Below are 15,108 nucleotides of genomic sequence, written 5' to 3' on the forward strand. Positions count from 1 at the left end.
GAATGAATAGGGCCATGTATCGTGAGATTTTGAGTGAAAACCTCCTTCCATCAGCAAGGGCATTGAAGATGAAACGTGGCTGGGTCTTTCAGCATGACAAAGCTCCCAAACACACCGCCCGGGCAACAAAGGGGTGGCTTCGTAAGAAGCATTTCAAGATCGTGGAGTGGCCTAGCCATTCTCCAGATCTCAACCCCATAGAAAATCTTTGGAGGGAGTTGAAAGTCTGTGTTGCCCAGCAACAGCCCCAAAACATCACTGCTCTAGAGGAGATCTGCATGGAGGAATGGGCCAAAATACCAGCAACAGTGTGTGAAAACCTTGTGAAGACTTACAGAAAATGTCTGACCTCTATCATTGCCAACAAAGGGTATATAACAAAGTATTGAGAAACTTTTGTTATTGACCAAATACACTGCTCAAAAAAATAAAGGGAACCCAATGTAACTCCAAGTCAATCACACTTCTGTGAAATCAAACTGTCCACTTAGGAAGCAACACTGATTGACAATAAATTTCACATGCTGTTGTGCAAATGGAATAGACAACCGGTGGAAATTATAAGCAATTAGCAAGACACCCCCAATAAAGGAGTGGTTCTGCAGGTGGTGACCACAGACCACTTCTCAGTTCCTGTGCTTCCTGGCTGATGTTTTGGTCACTTTTGAATGCTGGCAGTGCTTTCACTCTAGTGGTAGACGGAGTCTGCAACCCACACAAGTGGCTCAGGCAGTGCAGCTCATCCAGGATGGCACATCAATGCGAGCTGTGGCAAGAAGGTTTGCTGTGTTTGCAGGCCAGTACATCAGGAGATGTGGAGGAGGCCGTAGGAGGGCAACAACCCAGCAGCAGGACCGCTACCTCTGCCTTTGTGCAAGGAGGAGCAGGAGGAGCACTGCCAGAGCCCTGCAAAATGACCTTCAGCAGGCCACAAATGTGCATGTGTCTGCTCAAACGGTCAGAAACAGACTCCATGAGGGTGGTATGAGGGCCCAACGTCCACAGGTGGGGGTTGTGCTTACAGCCCAACACCGTGCAGGACGTTTGGCATTTGCCAGAGAACACCAAGATTGGCAAATTCGCCACTGGCGCCCTGTGCTCTTCACAGATGAAAGATGAAATTTTTCAGTTTTTGATTTGTTAAAAAAGTTTGAAATATCCAATAAATGTCATTCCACTTCATGATTGTGTCCCACTTGTTGTTGATTCTTCACAAAAAAATACAGTTTTATATCTTTATGTTTGAAGCCTGAAATGTGGCAAAAGGTCGCAAAGTTCAAAGGGGCCGAATACTTTCGCAAGGCACTGTGTATATATGTATATATATATATATATATATATATATATATATATATATATATAATGATACAAAGCCCCTAAAAACCAACTTCTCATTTGGAAAACAGCCTACGTGGCATCGATATGAGTCAAAAACATTTATTCTGTCAGAATTGACTACAAAGTGTAAATAATGATGGTCATAAAGTCAGTCTGGTCCAAAGCAGAGTTTTGTACATGAGTATGTCACAATGTAAATTAAGGTTGTGTTCATTTCAATCCTGCCCACATGCTCACAGCTGTCAGCACACAAGTATTCATAAATTCGGAGTGCAGCTGCACGCAAGCCAATTGTAAGGCCTGCAGTAATTAGGGACCAAGAGACACACTGTATGTTAAAAGTGTATTGGCTCCAAATTTCAATGACTTAAAACCTCAAACCAACTAAATTGTAGATATTCATATACAAATATTGAAAGCATTTAATGAAAACTAAAAGGTGTCCAACATGAACATATGGTCTAATTTACATTGTGTAATTAATTTCCTGATGGTCCCTAACTAGCCCTGGAGATATGCTATCAAAAGTCAAACCAAGTTTGCTACGGTTGCACAACAGCCAGCTGAAGCTAATTGGCAAAAGAATTTGGCTAACTCTTCCCATCTGCAAACACCATCACACACATGAGACATCTGCATCGAACCACACCCCAAAATCAACTCAAGCTGTAAAAGAAACCAGAAACGAACCATAGAGTGTAATACAGCCATCTTCCCACAGATCTTTGCTTAGCACGATAGCCTCTTTCAACAAACCTTTCTTATCCACATTGCTGGTGACTTTAGGTGTCATGACTCATGACCACTACAGAAGTAGTGCCATCAACAAGAACTCCTCACCGTCTCTTTTCAATGTGACACAGGATCGATAATATGTTTGTTAAAGGACACATTATGATACAGGTTTAAAGGTTGTGAACTTAGTCGCTGTAACATTTTTGATATCACTGACAACTTCAACAGGGAAGCTGTATTTACACTGAAAAGAGAGGTGGGGGGGGGGGCATGTAATCAATAATGGCACACTAGCTGTACTATTTTGTTTTCTCTGTAATAGTAGTCAATAGAACAAGGATGGGTTCAATGCCCTCTTGTCCAGCTATTTTAGACCTCAGGAAGCAATTTGTGAGTTTGTTTACTTGACTGCTGTGCTGCTAAAGGCACTTGAAGGCTGAGTGTGGCATTCCAGTTGGTCTTGGTTAGCTAGCTACAGGGCCTTCACAAAGTATTTACACCCCTTTTTCCACATTTAGTTTTACAGCCTGAATTTAAGGTGGATTAAATAGAGATGTTGTGTTACTGGCCTACACACAATACCCCATCATGTCAAAGTGGAATTATGTTTAAAAAAATGTATATAAAAATGAAAAGCTGAAATGTCTTGAGTCATTCAAACCCTTTTGTTATTACAACCCTAAATAAGTCCTGAATACAAAGTGTTATTTTTGGGGCAAATCGAACAACGCATCACTGTGTACCACTCTTCATATTTTCAAGTATGGTGGTGGCTGCATCGTGTTATGGGTATGCTTGTAATCGGCAAGGACTAGTGCGTTTTTGAGGGGATAAAAAGAAATGGAATAGAATTAAGCACAGACAAAATCCTAGAAGAAAACCTAGTTCAGTCTGCATTCCAACAGACACTGGGAGACAAATTCACCTTACAGCAGGATAATAAACTAGAACAAGGCCAATGATACACTGGAGTTGCTTACCAAGACAACATTGAATGTTCTTGAGTGGCCTAGTTACAGTTTTGTCTTATATCGGCATGAAAATCTATGGCAAGATTTGAAAATGGTTGTCTAGCAATGAACAACAACCAACTTGACACAGCTTGAATCATTTTTAAAATAATAATGTGCAAATATTGTACAATCTAGGTGTACAAAGCTCTTAGAGACTTTCCCAGAAAGACTCACAGCTGTAATTGCTGCCAAAGGTGATTCTAACATTTATTGACTCAGGGGATTGAATACTTATCTAATCAAGATATGTTAGTGTTATATGTTTCATACACAGTACCAGTCAAAAGTTTGGAAACACCTACTCATTCATATTTGTTTTTTCTTTATTTGTACTATTTTCTACTTTGTAGAATAATAGTGAAGACATCAAAACAATTAAATAACACATAGGGAATCATGTAGTAACCAAAGAAGTGTTAAACAAATCAAAATATATTTGAGATTCTTCAAAGTAGCCACCCTTTTTGTATTGTTGTCAGCTTTGCACACTCTTGGCATTCTCTCAACCAGCTTCATGAGGTAGTCACCTGGAATGCATTTCAACTAACATGTGTGTCTTGTTAATTTGTGGAATTCCTTTCCTTCTTAATTCATTTGAGCCAATCAGTTGTGTTGTGACAAGGTAGGGGTAATATACAGAAGATATCCCTATTTGGTAAAATACCAAGTCCATATTATGAAAAGAACAGCTTAAATAAGCAAAGAGAAACAACAGTCTATCATTACTTTAAGACATGAAGGTCAGTCAATCCGGAAAATATCTAGAACTTTGAAAGTTTCTTCAAGTACAGTTGCAAAAACCATCTATCGCTATGATGAAACTAGCTCTCATGAGGACCGCCACAGGAAAGGAAGACCCAGAGTTGCAAGCAAGCCTACATTGACCAGAAAACGGACAGCTGAATTTCTAACGTTTTTAGTCAGATAATGTTACAATTTCCTACTTCCACACCTTTCGGGAAAGATTGTGTTGTCCTGCAAACAATTCACAGATTTAAAAAGATGATTTGCAACATTTCTCATCAGCTGGCTTGCAGATCACCAATTAAATTGGTACATTAAATAGTACCTGCAAAACACCAGTCTCAACGTCAACAGTGAAGAGGCAACTCTGGGATGCATGCTGGCCTTCTAGGCGGAGTTGCAAAGAAAAATCCATATCTCAGACTGGCCAATAAAAAAAAAAAAAGATTAAGATGGGCAAAAGGACACACACACTGGACAGAGGAACTCTGCCTAGAAGCCTAGCATCCCGGAGTCGCCTCTTCACTGTTGAAGTTGAGACTGACGTTTTGCGGGTACTATTTAATGAAGCTGCCAGTTGATGACTTGTGAGACATCTGTTTCTCAAACTAGACACTCTAATGTACTTGTCCTCTTGCTCACTTGTGCACCGGGGCCTCCCACTTCTCTTTCTATTCTGTTTAGGGCCAGTTTTCGCTGTTCTGTAAAGGGAGTAGAACACAGCGTTGTACGAGATCTTCAGTTTCTTGGCAATTTCTCGCATGGAATAGCCTTCATTTCTCAGAACAAGAATAGACTGACGAGTTTCAGAAGAAAGTTCTTTGTTTCTGGCCATTTTGAGCCTGTAATCGAACCCACAAATGCTGATGCTCTAAGTACTCAACTAGTCTAAAGAAAGCCAGTTTTATTGCTTATTTAATCAGCACAACAGTTTCAGCTGTTCTAACATAATTGCAAATGATCACATAGCCTTTTAAAATGATCAACTTGGATTAGCTAACACAATGTGCCATTGGAACACAGGAGTGATGGTTGCTGATAAAGGGTCTCTGTACGCCTATGTAGATATTCCATAAAAAATCAGCCGTTTCCAGCTACAATAGTCATTTACAACATAAACAATGTCGACACTGTATTTCTGATCAATTTGATGTTGTTATTTTAATGGACAAACAATGTGGTTCTCTTTCAAAAACAAGGACATTTCGAAGAGACCCCAAACTTTTGAACGGTAGTGTATGTCATAGCTGACACCCCATTATTTTTGCAGACATTTTTTTTATCTTAATTCGGAGGAGATACAGTATTTAAGAGTTTTTGGACAACATGTTCGCATGAAAACCTGAGGGAGATTTTATCTTAACTCCATCACCAAAGTTTGCATTGGCACAGTTCTTCCACTAAATTAGTTTTAGTACATTTTTCTTTTCAAATTGTTAAAAGTAGTCCTTTTGCATAGAATTGTATGGTTTGTTCAACTTTGAAATCATAGTTTTTTTGTTTGGTATGAGTCAAAGCATAATTCCATTACCTTGGAATTACCCCTGTATAGTTTAGTGTTTGATCATTCTCGGTAGTGAACATTGTTGTTTTATTGTGCCCCCTGTCACTCTTCAATAATATAGGCAGATATTCTGAAAGTCTGGCTTCTAATTGATTCATTATGTGATCATTTTGAACTGAAAATGAAAACCCATATCCAGGTTACTTTTAACTGACTGCAGTTCAAAATGTAAAACGTCACTCGCACATCTGAGCTATCTTATTGCAGTTACATGGTAACATAGAGAGAACTTTAAAGAAAATAGAAACCTGCACACTGCTCTTGTTAGTATCACACTTTTTATTTATTGATGCTTACTTGTCAGCTTAACTGAGTGCAGTTAGTATTGTTTCCATTAGCATATATTTTTCATATGAACTTGGTCCATGTGAACATTTTGGTGGTTGTGCACAATGGAGAGATGCCACTGCCACTGCTGATAGGATTAAGGGCTTGTGTAACTAGGCTATGTATTTTTGCTGATAACACATTAACCTTTGATTGTCTCTGTGGTCTGGGAGCATTGTTTATACGTGCAGTACCAGGCATGTCTGCGGCACCTCTGTAGGTAACTGAGAGGATTAGCATGTGTGTTGAATTGTAGCTTGTCAGATTGTCGCCGAGTTGAAACATTTGTCTGTCACAGTAGACTGAACACCTTGCGTAGGATATGGCTGACAAAATGTTTGGCTCACAGAGAAGGTAAGACATGCACTTGTGACCTGAGCTGTGACAGCACAACCATTACCCTCTGTAGAGACTGAACTTTGGCTGATTGCTGTGACGGTCCAATGCTGCTGTTTCCTCCTTGTTCTGGGTTTGGCCCGTGAGTCCGATGTTGGTGAACTTGCTTGCTGGACGGGAATGTTCTTCTAGAAGTCCTACGTCCTAATTTACCGGGACCTACTTTACATGATGCAGAGATTTGTCCCAACACAGAAATGACTGATTGCCAGTTGCTTAATGTTTTACTTGAGTTGTGCGTATGAAATATTTATAAAAAGCGTGAGGCTTTGATGCGTTTGTGCTCTTGGACAACCACTTGTATTTTTTCTCTTTCCAGGCCTAGCATGTCTCACCCACATCTGGTGAAGAAGGGTCGCGAGCACCGAAAAATTGAGCTGCAAAGAGACTTCACCGTGGCCTCGCCGGCTGAGTTTGTCACCCGCTTCGGAGGAAACCGTGTGATAGATAAGGTAAGATATCCCTCCCTGTCTGTCTGTGCCTTTTTTGGATGTGTGTCACTAAATGTGTGTCTCTCTTGACTAAACTCCTCATTAAGCTATGAGCAACAGACAACAAAATAGTGTCAAAAGTTGAGTTGAGTACTGTTTACTTTCTTCTCTTTTTTTATTTTTGTCTCTCTTTTTCTATACTTTTTTCTTTCTCTCTTTTTCTCTCTCTTTCTTTCTCTCTCTCCCACTTTTTCTCTTTCACAAGGTGCTGATAGCTAATAATGGCATAGCGGCGGTCAAATGTATGCGTTCCATCCGGCGTTGGTCCTACGAGATGTTCCGGAATGAGAAGACCATCCGTTTTGTAGTGATGGTCACCCCTGAGGACCTGAAAGCGAACGCAGGTCAGTGAAACATGTTTTAGCAGGTCATCATCATCAGCTCCAGATGGTTGTTCCTCATTGTGTCTCTTGGCACATCTGTAGATAAAGTCGACAGCGAGTCACTCAATTACTCCAAATAAATTATTTCTGTGTGTACTTCTCACGAATAACTAATGTGACTGTATGTGTGTGACTCTTCTATAGAGTATATCAAAATGGCGGACCACTATGTACCCGTACCCGGCGGCGCCAACAACAACAACTATGCCAACGTAGAGTTGATAGTGGACATCGCCAAGAGGATCCCTGTACAGGTCAGACGGTGCTCCTCCATCTCCATTCTCACCCACAGGAGAATTCGTTTTTGCTTAGAAGGGACATTACCAATCCCAAATCAAGTCCCAATGTCCTATGATGGGTGGACCGGCGGCCATATTGAGTGCACCGATGAATGTTGCTGTCAAATTGGTCTGAGAGGCTTTGTCTCTTCTAGTAATTATATTTTCATGGCTCCACTCTGATCTCGGTTTTCTTATTGTTCACAGGCGGTCTGGGTTGGATGGGGTCACGCCTCTGAGAACCCCAAACTGCCTGAGCTCTTGGACAAGAACGGAATCTCCTTCTTAGGTACAGCCCGGCATGAAGCCGTTTGTGGATTATTGGATGGTTAACTCGCATTACAACACACGCACCATTCATTGTGGTGTGTTGATGTAGATTATTTTTTTTTATATATATATTTTTGCCTGTGTCTCAGGGCCATCCAGTAAGGCCATGTGGGCCCTGGGTGATAAGGTGGCCTCCTCCATTGTGGCCCAGAGCGCAGACATCCCCACCCTGCCCTGGAGTGGATCAGGTGATATACCCCCCTGCCCCACACTTACCCTCAGACCTCCCCCATCCATCCATCCTTGCATCTTAACCCCTTCCCCACACCCCTAGTTTTAGGACTCTGACTGGGTGACTGTTGTGTTTTGACACTAGCGGTTTTGAAGATGATTCTGTTCTATTCTATACTCTGTCATAACAGTGTATTTGTCCCGAGCTAGGTCTCATGTTATTTTCTCTTGCGTGTGCTGTAGGTCTGAGAGTAGACTGGACAGAGGAGGACCAGAGGCTCGGCCACGTGATCAGCGTGCCTCCAGAGGTCTACGTGCACGGCTGCGTGCGTGATGTTGACGTTGGACTTGCGGTAAGCATCTCCACGCCATCGCCAATGCTGAAACCATTGAGACATCCTTTGCAGCATATGACAAGTAGTCACTGGATTTAATTCACTCTGTTTGTATTGATGTCCTTTAAGATGTCTGAAACGGTGGATTTCAATGTGTTTCTTTCCCGAGCAATGGAAATGCTGTCCCTAACTCTCTTTTAAACCAAGGTTCATAAACAGTGGAGCAAACTGAAGATGAAACGCGTTGGTTTTAACAATAAAATATTTGATTTCAAGTTCAGAGTTGCTGAATATCCTTTCGTCTGCAATGTGCTTTCTCCTGAAAGGGAGCAGACAGAATTGGCTACCCGGTGGTGATAAAAGCGTCAGAAGGAGGAGGGGGTAAGGGCATCCGGAAGGTGGACAACGCTGAGGACTTTGCCAGCTTCTTTAGACAGGTTTGTGTCATCGCATTTCGCACGCACGCACACACACACATTTTAATACTTTATTTGAATCCACATCCACACAGCTAGGCTGCCCATAACACTTGAAACACACACACACACACACACACACACACACACACACACACACACACACACACACACACACACACACACACACACACACACATACACATGTCATGTCCATAATTAGCACAATTTTGTGTTACCCTCATCTAATACAAATCGATGGATCCATACATCTACAGGTGCAGTCGGAGGTGCCCGGCTCGCCCATCTTCGTCATGCAGTTGGCCCAGCATGCCCGTCACCTGGAGGTCCAGATCCTTGCCGACCAGTACGGCAACGCCATCTCCCTGTTTGGCCGAGACTGCTCCATCCAGCGGAGACACCAGAAGATCATTGAGGAGGCCCCGGCCACCATAGCATCTTCCACCACCTTTGAGCACATGGAGCAGGTAAGGCACAGAGGGCCTTTCCTTGTCATTGTGTTTTCCATTGTAATGACGATTCTCCCCTTTGACATTTAGATACTTGTTTTTCGGCCATTTCACTATTCCATAGTTGTGTTCATTAGGGCACACAACGGAAAATGTAGTCCCTCCCTGTTTTAGTCAGTTATCTTCCTCTTGGTGCCTAATGAACACAAGCCCCCTCCCCATGTCAGTATGCAGTGCGGATGGCTAAGATGGTGGGCTACGTGAGCGCAGGCACCGTGGAGTACCTCTTCTCTGAAGATGGGAGCTTCCACTTCTTAGAGCTCAACCCCCGTCTGCAGGTGGAACACCCCTGCACAGAGATGATTGGGGATGTCAACCTGCCCGCCGCCCAGCTACAGGTACGCAGCAGCCAGAGGTCAGGGTTTAATCTCGTCCTTTGGCTTAGTTAATGATCGCATTCCATTTTTTTCCGCAATCTCAGTAAAATGTCAAATTAATGTGGTTGTTGAGATGTTCTGAAAGCTTTAGGAACTGTGAATAGTTCCTTGGGAATAAACCATGTTAACTTGGTCTTTCTCCTTTGTTGTAGATAGCCATGGGGATCCCCCTCCACAGGATCAAAGACATCCGCATGCTTTATGGAGAGGCCCCTTGGGGGGACACCACCATCAACTTTGAGGCCCCCGACTGTGTACCCAGTCCCCGGGGACACGTCATCGCGGCCCGCATCACCAGCGAGAACCCAGACGAGGTGTGCATTCTACAGGGCTGGCCGGCCATATTCTTAACAAGAGATGGCATGGGTTCTGCAGGCTCACAACTGACCTGTCCTCCCTCCTTGTCACTCGCAGGGCTTCAAGCCCAGCTCGGGCACAGTGCAGGAGCTCAACTTCCGCAGCAGTAAGAACGTGTGGGGCTACTTCAGTGTCGGGGCTACCGGGGGGTTGCACGAGTTTGCTGACTCCCAGTTCGGCCACTGCTTCTCCTGGGGGGAGAACCGAGAGGAGGCCATTTCGTGAGTCCTTCCTTGCCTTGTTGTGTTGTAGACAGTTATTCTGATGAAGTCCCTATTGACCGCTAGCCCCTACTCCCTAACCACTTTTGTAGACCTGAGGATAGGATAGGTGGAAGCAATATGGTGACATTTTCACCTGGCCAATCAGAAGGCAAGATGAAGCTATTATCAAAGTGCTCTCAGATCTACAGGAGTGATTTGGGTGTATGGGCTCAGATCCATTTGGAATTCTGCATGAGTTGGTGGTTTGTGTGTTGGTGTCTTACCGTTCCTGGGGGGTGATAGTGTGGTGGTTACTGTGTGGTGGCGCAGGAACATGGTGGTGGCCATGAAGGAGCTGTGTATCCGGGGGGACTTCAGGACCACGGTGGAGTACCTCATCAAGCTGCTGGAGACAGAGAGCTTCAGGAACAATGACATCGACACCAGCTGGTTGGATAATCTCATCGCAGATAAAGTTCAGGTATAGGACCCTTGTGGAATATGAACGGAAATCTTAAAAAAGTCAATCCTGTAAGACGACAGTTGGTTAAAAACAAATCTCCAACGTCTGTGTGTGTGAAAACATCTCCAACGTGTGTGTGTTCTCCCTGAAGGCGGAGAGGCCAGACACCATGCTGGGCATTGTCTGCGGGTCGTTACACGTAGCGGACGCTAGTTTCAGGAAGAGCATGTCCGACTTCCTGCACTCACTGGAAAGGTGGCCTACTATAGCCCAATTCACATTCTCACCCCCCCTTCTCCCTGAAGTGTGCAATTGTTACTTCCCCCTCAAGGCTGAAAAAATATTGGATTGGCATGGAGTTAGATGGAGTGTTTTTCTCCCATATTTGTTACAACCAATCCAATACTTATAAATCCTTGAGGGGGAGAAGGAAGAGAATCCGAATATCACCTTTGTCGGTGTGTTATTGCTGTGAAGTTGTACACCTGTCTAAATCCAGTATGTGAAATGTCCTTCTGTAGGGGCCAGGTGCTGCCTGCAGCCAGTTTGCTCAATACTGTCGAGGTGGACCTGGTCTATGAGGGGATCAAATACTGCCTGAAGGTACGAAGACCTCTCATTACACCTGTCTCATTCTCTGTCATGGCTTGATCTTATCCTCTCAGGGATAAGTGCTTCTACATCTGCTTTGCTGTTTGGTGTTTTAGGCTGGGTTTCTGTACAGCACTTTGACATCTGCTGATGTAAAAAGGGCTTTATAAATCAATTTGATTGATCAGGGGCGAATCCTAATTTCAGTCAAATTTTCACTTAGTCTCCTATTGACATCAATACTTAGCGTGACTAAGTAAAATTTCATTTCAAGTGGAAGTTAGGATTCGCCCCTCAGAGTTATCAACCAATAAGACTTCAACATTGTTTGTGACTGACAGGTGGCTCGCCAGTCCCCCACCACGTACGTTGTCATCATGAATGGCTCGGACATTGAGATCGATGTCCACCGGCTGAGTGACGGCGGCCTCTTGCTCTCCTACAACGGCAGCAGCTACACCACCTACATGAAGGAGGAAGTGGCCAGGTGGGACTTTCTGTCGGGTGGATGGATGGGCCATTAAGACAATTATTTTGCCATCATGAACGTATGTATTTGTAACCCTCTAGCTACCGGATCACTGTTGGCAACAAGACGTGTGTGTTTGAGAAGGAGAAAGACCCTACAGTGCTGAGGTCGTCCTCTGCTGGTAAGCTCCTGCTGTACCTGGTGGAGGACGGAGGCCATATCTGTGCAGGGAACTCGTATGCAGAGATCGAGGTGAGCGAGGAGCCCATGAAAACCTACTGTATGTCTACAGGTTTGGTTTTCATAATTAGATCATCGTTACATGGGTAGTCAGTCTTGTTTGTGTGTGTGCGTGTGCCGACTGACTTCTGCGGTGCGTCTGCAGGTCATGAAGATGGTGATGACACTGACAGTGGTGGAGTCTGGCTGTGTCCACTATGTGAAGAGGCATGGGGCGGTGCTGGAGCCTGGCTGTGTGGTGGCACGCATGGACCTGGACAACCCCAGCAGCATCCATCCAGCAAGTCACCCCCTCACCTACTTCAATACAACTCTATGGCTGCATCTGAACTGGCACACTATCCAATATTTACACTGTACTATATAGGGAATAGGGTGCCATTTCGGACACAGCTATTATAGTAGGCATTCTTATCACATAATACAGTACAAATCACATAGTAGTGCAATAGGTTTAAAACATACACCACCATTCAAAAAAGCTTGGGGTCACTTAGAAATGTCCTTGTTTTCCATTAAAACATACATGAAATGAGTTGCAAAATGATTAGGAAATGTAGTCGAGACGTTGACAAGGTTATAAATAATGATTTTTAATGGAAATAATAATTGTGTCCTTGGAACTTTGCTTTCGTCAAAGAATCCTCCATTTGCAGCAATTACAGCCTTGCAGACCTTTGGCATTCTAGTTGTCAATTTGTTGAGGTAATCTGAAGAGATTTCACCCCATGCTTCCTGAAGCACCTCCCACAAGTTGGATTGGCTTGATAGGCACTTCTTACGTACCATACAGTCAAGCTGCTACAACAACAGCTCAATAGGGTTGATATCCAGTGACTGTGCTGGCCACACTATTATAGACAGAATACCAGCTGACTTCTTCCCTAAATAGTTATTGCATAGTTTGGAGCTGTGCTTTGGGTCATTGTCCTGTTGTAGGAGGAAATTGGCTCCAATTAAGCGCCATTCACAGGGTATGGCATGGCGTTGCAAAATCTTCAAGATCCCTTTTACCCTGAACAAATCTCCTACTTTACCACCACCAAAGCACCCCCAGACCACCACATTGCCTCCACCATGCTTGACAGATGGCGTCAAGCACTCCTCTAGCATCTGTTCACTTTTTTCTGCATCTCACGAATGTTCTTCTTTGTGACCCGAACCTCAAACTTAGATTTGTCTGTCCATAACACTTTTTTCCAATCTTCCTCTGTCCAGTGTCTGTGTTCATTTGCCCATATTTTTATTGGCCAGTCTGAGATATGGCTTTTTCTTTGCAACTCTGCCTAGAAGGCCAGCATCCCGGAGTCGCCTCTTCACGGTTGACGTTGAGACTGGTGTTTTGCGAGTTCTATTTAATGAAGCTGCCAGTTGAGGACTTGTGAGGCGTCTGTTTCTCATATTAGACACTCTAATGTACTTGTCCTCTTGCACAGTTGTGCACCGGGGCCTCCCACTTCTCTTTCTATTGTGGTTGCCAGTTTGTGCTGTTCTGTGAAGGGAGAAGTACACAGCCTTGTACGAAATCTTCAGTTTCTAGAGCAATTTCTCGCATGAAATAGCCTTCATTTCTCAGAACAAGAATAGACTGACGAGTTTCAGAAGAAAGTTCTTTGTTTCTGGCCACTTTGAGCCTGTAATCGATCGCTCAAATGCTGAACAGTTTTCAGCTGTGCTAACATAATTGCATGATCAATTAGCCTTTTAAAATTATAAACTTGGATTAGCTAACACAACGTGCCATTGGAACACAGGAGTGAAGGTTGCTGATAATGGGCCTCTGTTCTGTAGATATTCCATAAAAAATCAGCCGTTTCCAGCTACAATAGTCATTTACAACATTAACAATGTCTACACTGTATTACTGATCAATTTTTTTGTTATTTTAATGGACAAAAAATGTGCTTTTCTTTCAAAAACAAGGATTTTCTAAGTGACCCAAAACTTGTGAACGGTAGTGTACATCATGTAAATCACACGCCTTCACATAGGCATGGACAAGAACCCACCTACACAACAGTCCCATCAGTCAGCCAGTCAATAGCAGGGATGATGCAGTGGTCAGTCACACATTTGGAGACTTCCTGTGGATCTCTTAGGTGGAGCTGAACACGGCCTCTCTCCCAGCCCAGCAGCCGCTGCCCATCGTGGGGGAGAAGCTCCACCAGGTCTTCCACATGGTCCTGGAGAACCTGGTCAAGGTCATGGATGGCTACTGCCTCACCGAGCCCTACTTCAGCAACAAGGTGTGGGCCTCCACCTACTGCAGCGCTGCACATACCAATAGAGGGGTCGCAAGGTTCCAGGTCGACATTATTATCGTAGTCACGCAGATTATCAGATCGCATAATGCCCCAAAGAAGTTATCTTCTCCGGAACCACGTAAATCTTGTCAGATTGTTATGAAGACAAGTTGGAATGCGGGCAATTTTATCCCTTGTGCACACTGTAGAATGGGAATGTTGATTGAGCTGTGGGACAAGGGTGTGATATAAGGGTGTGATGACAGTATGTTCCCCCCACCCCTTCAGGTGAAGCTCTGGGTGGGCTCCCTGATGAAGACCCTGCGGGACCCTTCGCTTCCCCTGCTGGAGCTGCAGGAGATCATGACCAGCGTGTCCAGCCGTATCCCGCCCGGTGTGGAGAAGGCCATCCGCAAAGTCATGGCCCAGTACGCCAGCAACATCACCTCGGTGCTCTGCCAGTTCCCCAGCCAAAGGGTGAGTGACTTAGCCTGGAATCCTAACTGATATGCTCCGTCTGACCATTCTCACTTCGCCAAAGTGAGTGGCCTCGGAGTACCTTAGTAGCAGGTTGGTCCCCAGATCTTTTTGTGCCGTCTTGCCAACTCTTACAGTCATTGTCAGGCACCATACAATCGCCACCACATGATCAGACTTGGGACTGGGAATTGAATAAATGCACAGTGAACTGCATCCACCTCTCAACTAATGAAGTGAATCCTTCTACAGTACGCCTACTGAATTTGTTCCCCCTCCATTTTAGATTGCCTGTATCCTGGACAGCCATGCGGCCACCTTACAGAGGAAGGCTGACCGGGAAGTGTTCTTCATGAACACTCAGAGTATCGTCCAGCTGGTGCAGAGGTCACACTTCTCTTATTTCACATCTGAATCATCACTCCATAACAAACATGACTTCAGATATATGATGTTTGAGTGGATTGTGATATGAATGTGTCACAGGTACCGCAGTGGAATCCGGGGTTACATGAAGTCTGTGGTGCTTGATCTGCTCAACCGTTACCTTCAGGTTGAAATGCAGTTCCAGCAAGGTGATTGGTGTTTCACTGTGGATATAATCAAGACATATACAACTGCAGGATACAGTCTGCTA

The 15,108-nt window shown here is 44.1% G+C and overlaps 1 protein-coding gene across 6 annotated transcripts in view; it reads left to right on the top strand.

Annotated features, from left to right (window-relative positions):
• Window positions 1-15,108, top strand: part of LOC139410680 (acetyl-CoA carboxylase beta) — a 56,109-nt gene that overhangs the window by 14,825 nt on the left and 26,176 nt on the right. For 5 of the 6 annotated variants that reach the window (XM_071156073.1, XM_071156074.1, XM_071156075.1 and 2 more), the window contains 21 exons: window positions 6,437-6,569; window positions 6,814-6,952; window positions 7,136-7,245; window positions 7,477-7,558; window positions 7,689-7,787; window positions 8,014-8,123; window positions 8,432-8,542; window positions 8,800-9,009; window positions 9,219-9,389; window positions 9,581-9,742; window positions 9,843-10,006; window positions 10,319-10,469; window positions 10,603-10,706; window positions 10,973-11,054; window positions 11,384-11,529; window positions 11,613-11,763; window positions 11,897-12,031; window positions 13,851-13,997; window positions 14,283-14,471; window positions 14,758-14,858; window positions 14,958-15,046. In XM_071156073.1, the coding sequence (XP_071012174.1) occupies window positions 6,437-6,569; window positions 6,814-6,952; window positions 7,136-7,245; window positions 7,477-7,558; window positions 7,689-7,787; window positions 8,014-8,123; window positions 8,432-8,542; window positions 8,800-9,009; window positions 9,219-9,389; window positions 9,581-9,742; window positions 9,843-10,006; window positions 10,319-10,469; window positions 10,603-10,706; window positions 10,973-11,054; window positions 11,384-11,529; window positions 11,613-11,763; window positions 11,897-12,031; window positions 13,851-13,997; window positions 14,283-14,471; window positions 14,758-14,858; window positions 14,958-15,046 (2,786 nt within the window). Of the gene's footprint in view, window positions 1-5,933; window positions 6,076-6,436; window positions 6,570-6,813; window positions 6,953-7,135; window positions 7,246-7,476; window positions 7,559-7,688; window positions 7,788-8,013; window positions 8,124-8,431; window positions 8,543-8,799; window positions 9,010-9,218; window positions 9,390-9,580; window positions 9,743-9,842; window positions 10,007-10,318; window positions 10,470-10,602; window positions 10,707-10,972; window positions 11,055-11,383; window positions 11,530-11,612; window positions 11,764-11,896; window positions 12,032-13,850; window positions 13,998-14,282; window positions 14,472-14,757; window positions 14,859-14,957; window positions 15,047-15,108 lie in introns of those variants that run through there. The other variant, XM_071156077.1, reaches the window with a different exon arrangement.

This window comes from Oncorhynchus clarkii, chromosome 6 (genome assembly GCF_045791955.1).
Source record: "Oncorhynchus clarkii lewisi isolate Uvic-CL-2024 chromosome 6, UVic_Ocla_1.0, whole genome shotgun sequence".
In the NCBI taxonomy this organism is placed as follows: domain Eukaryota; kingdom Metazoa; phylum Chordata; class Actinopteri; order Salmoniformes; family Salmonidae; genus Oncorhynchus; species Oncorhynchus clarkii.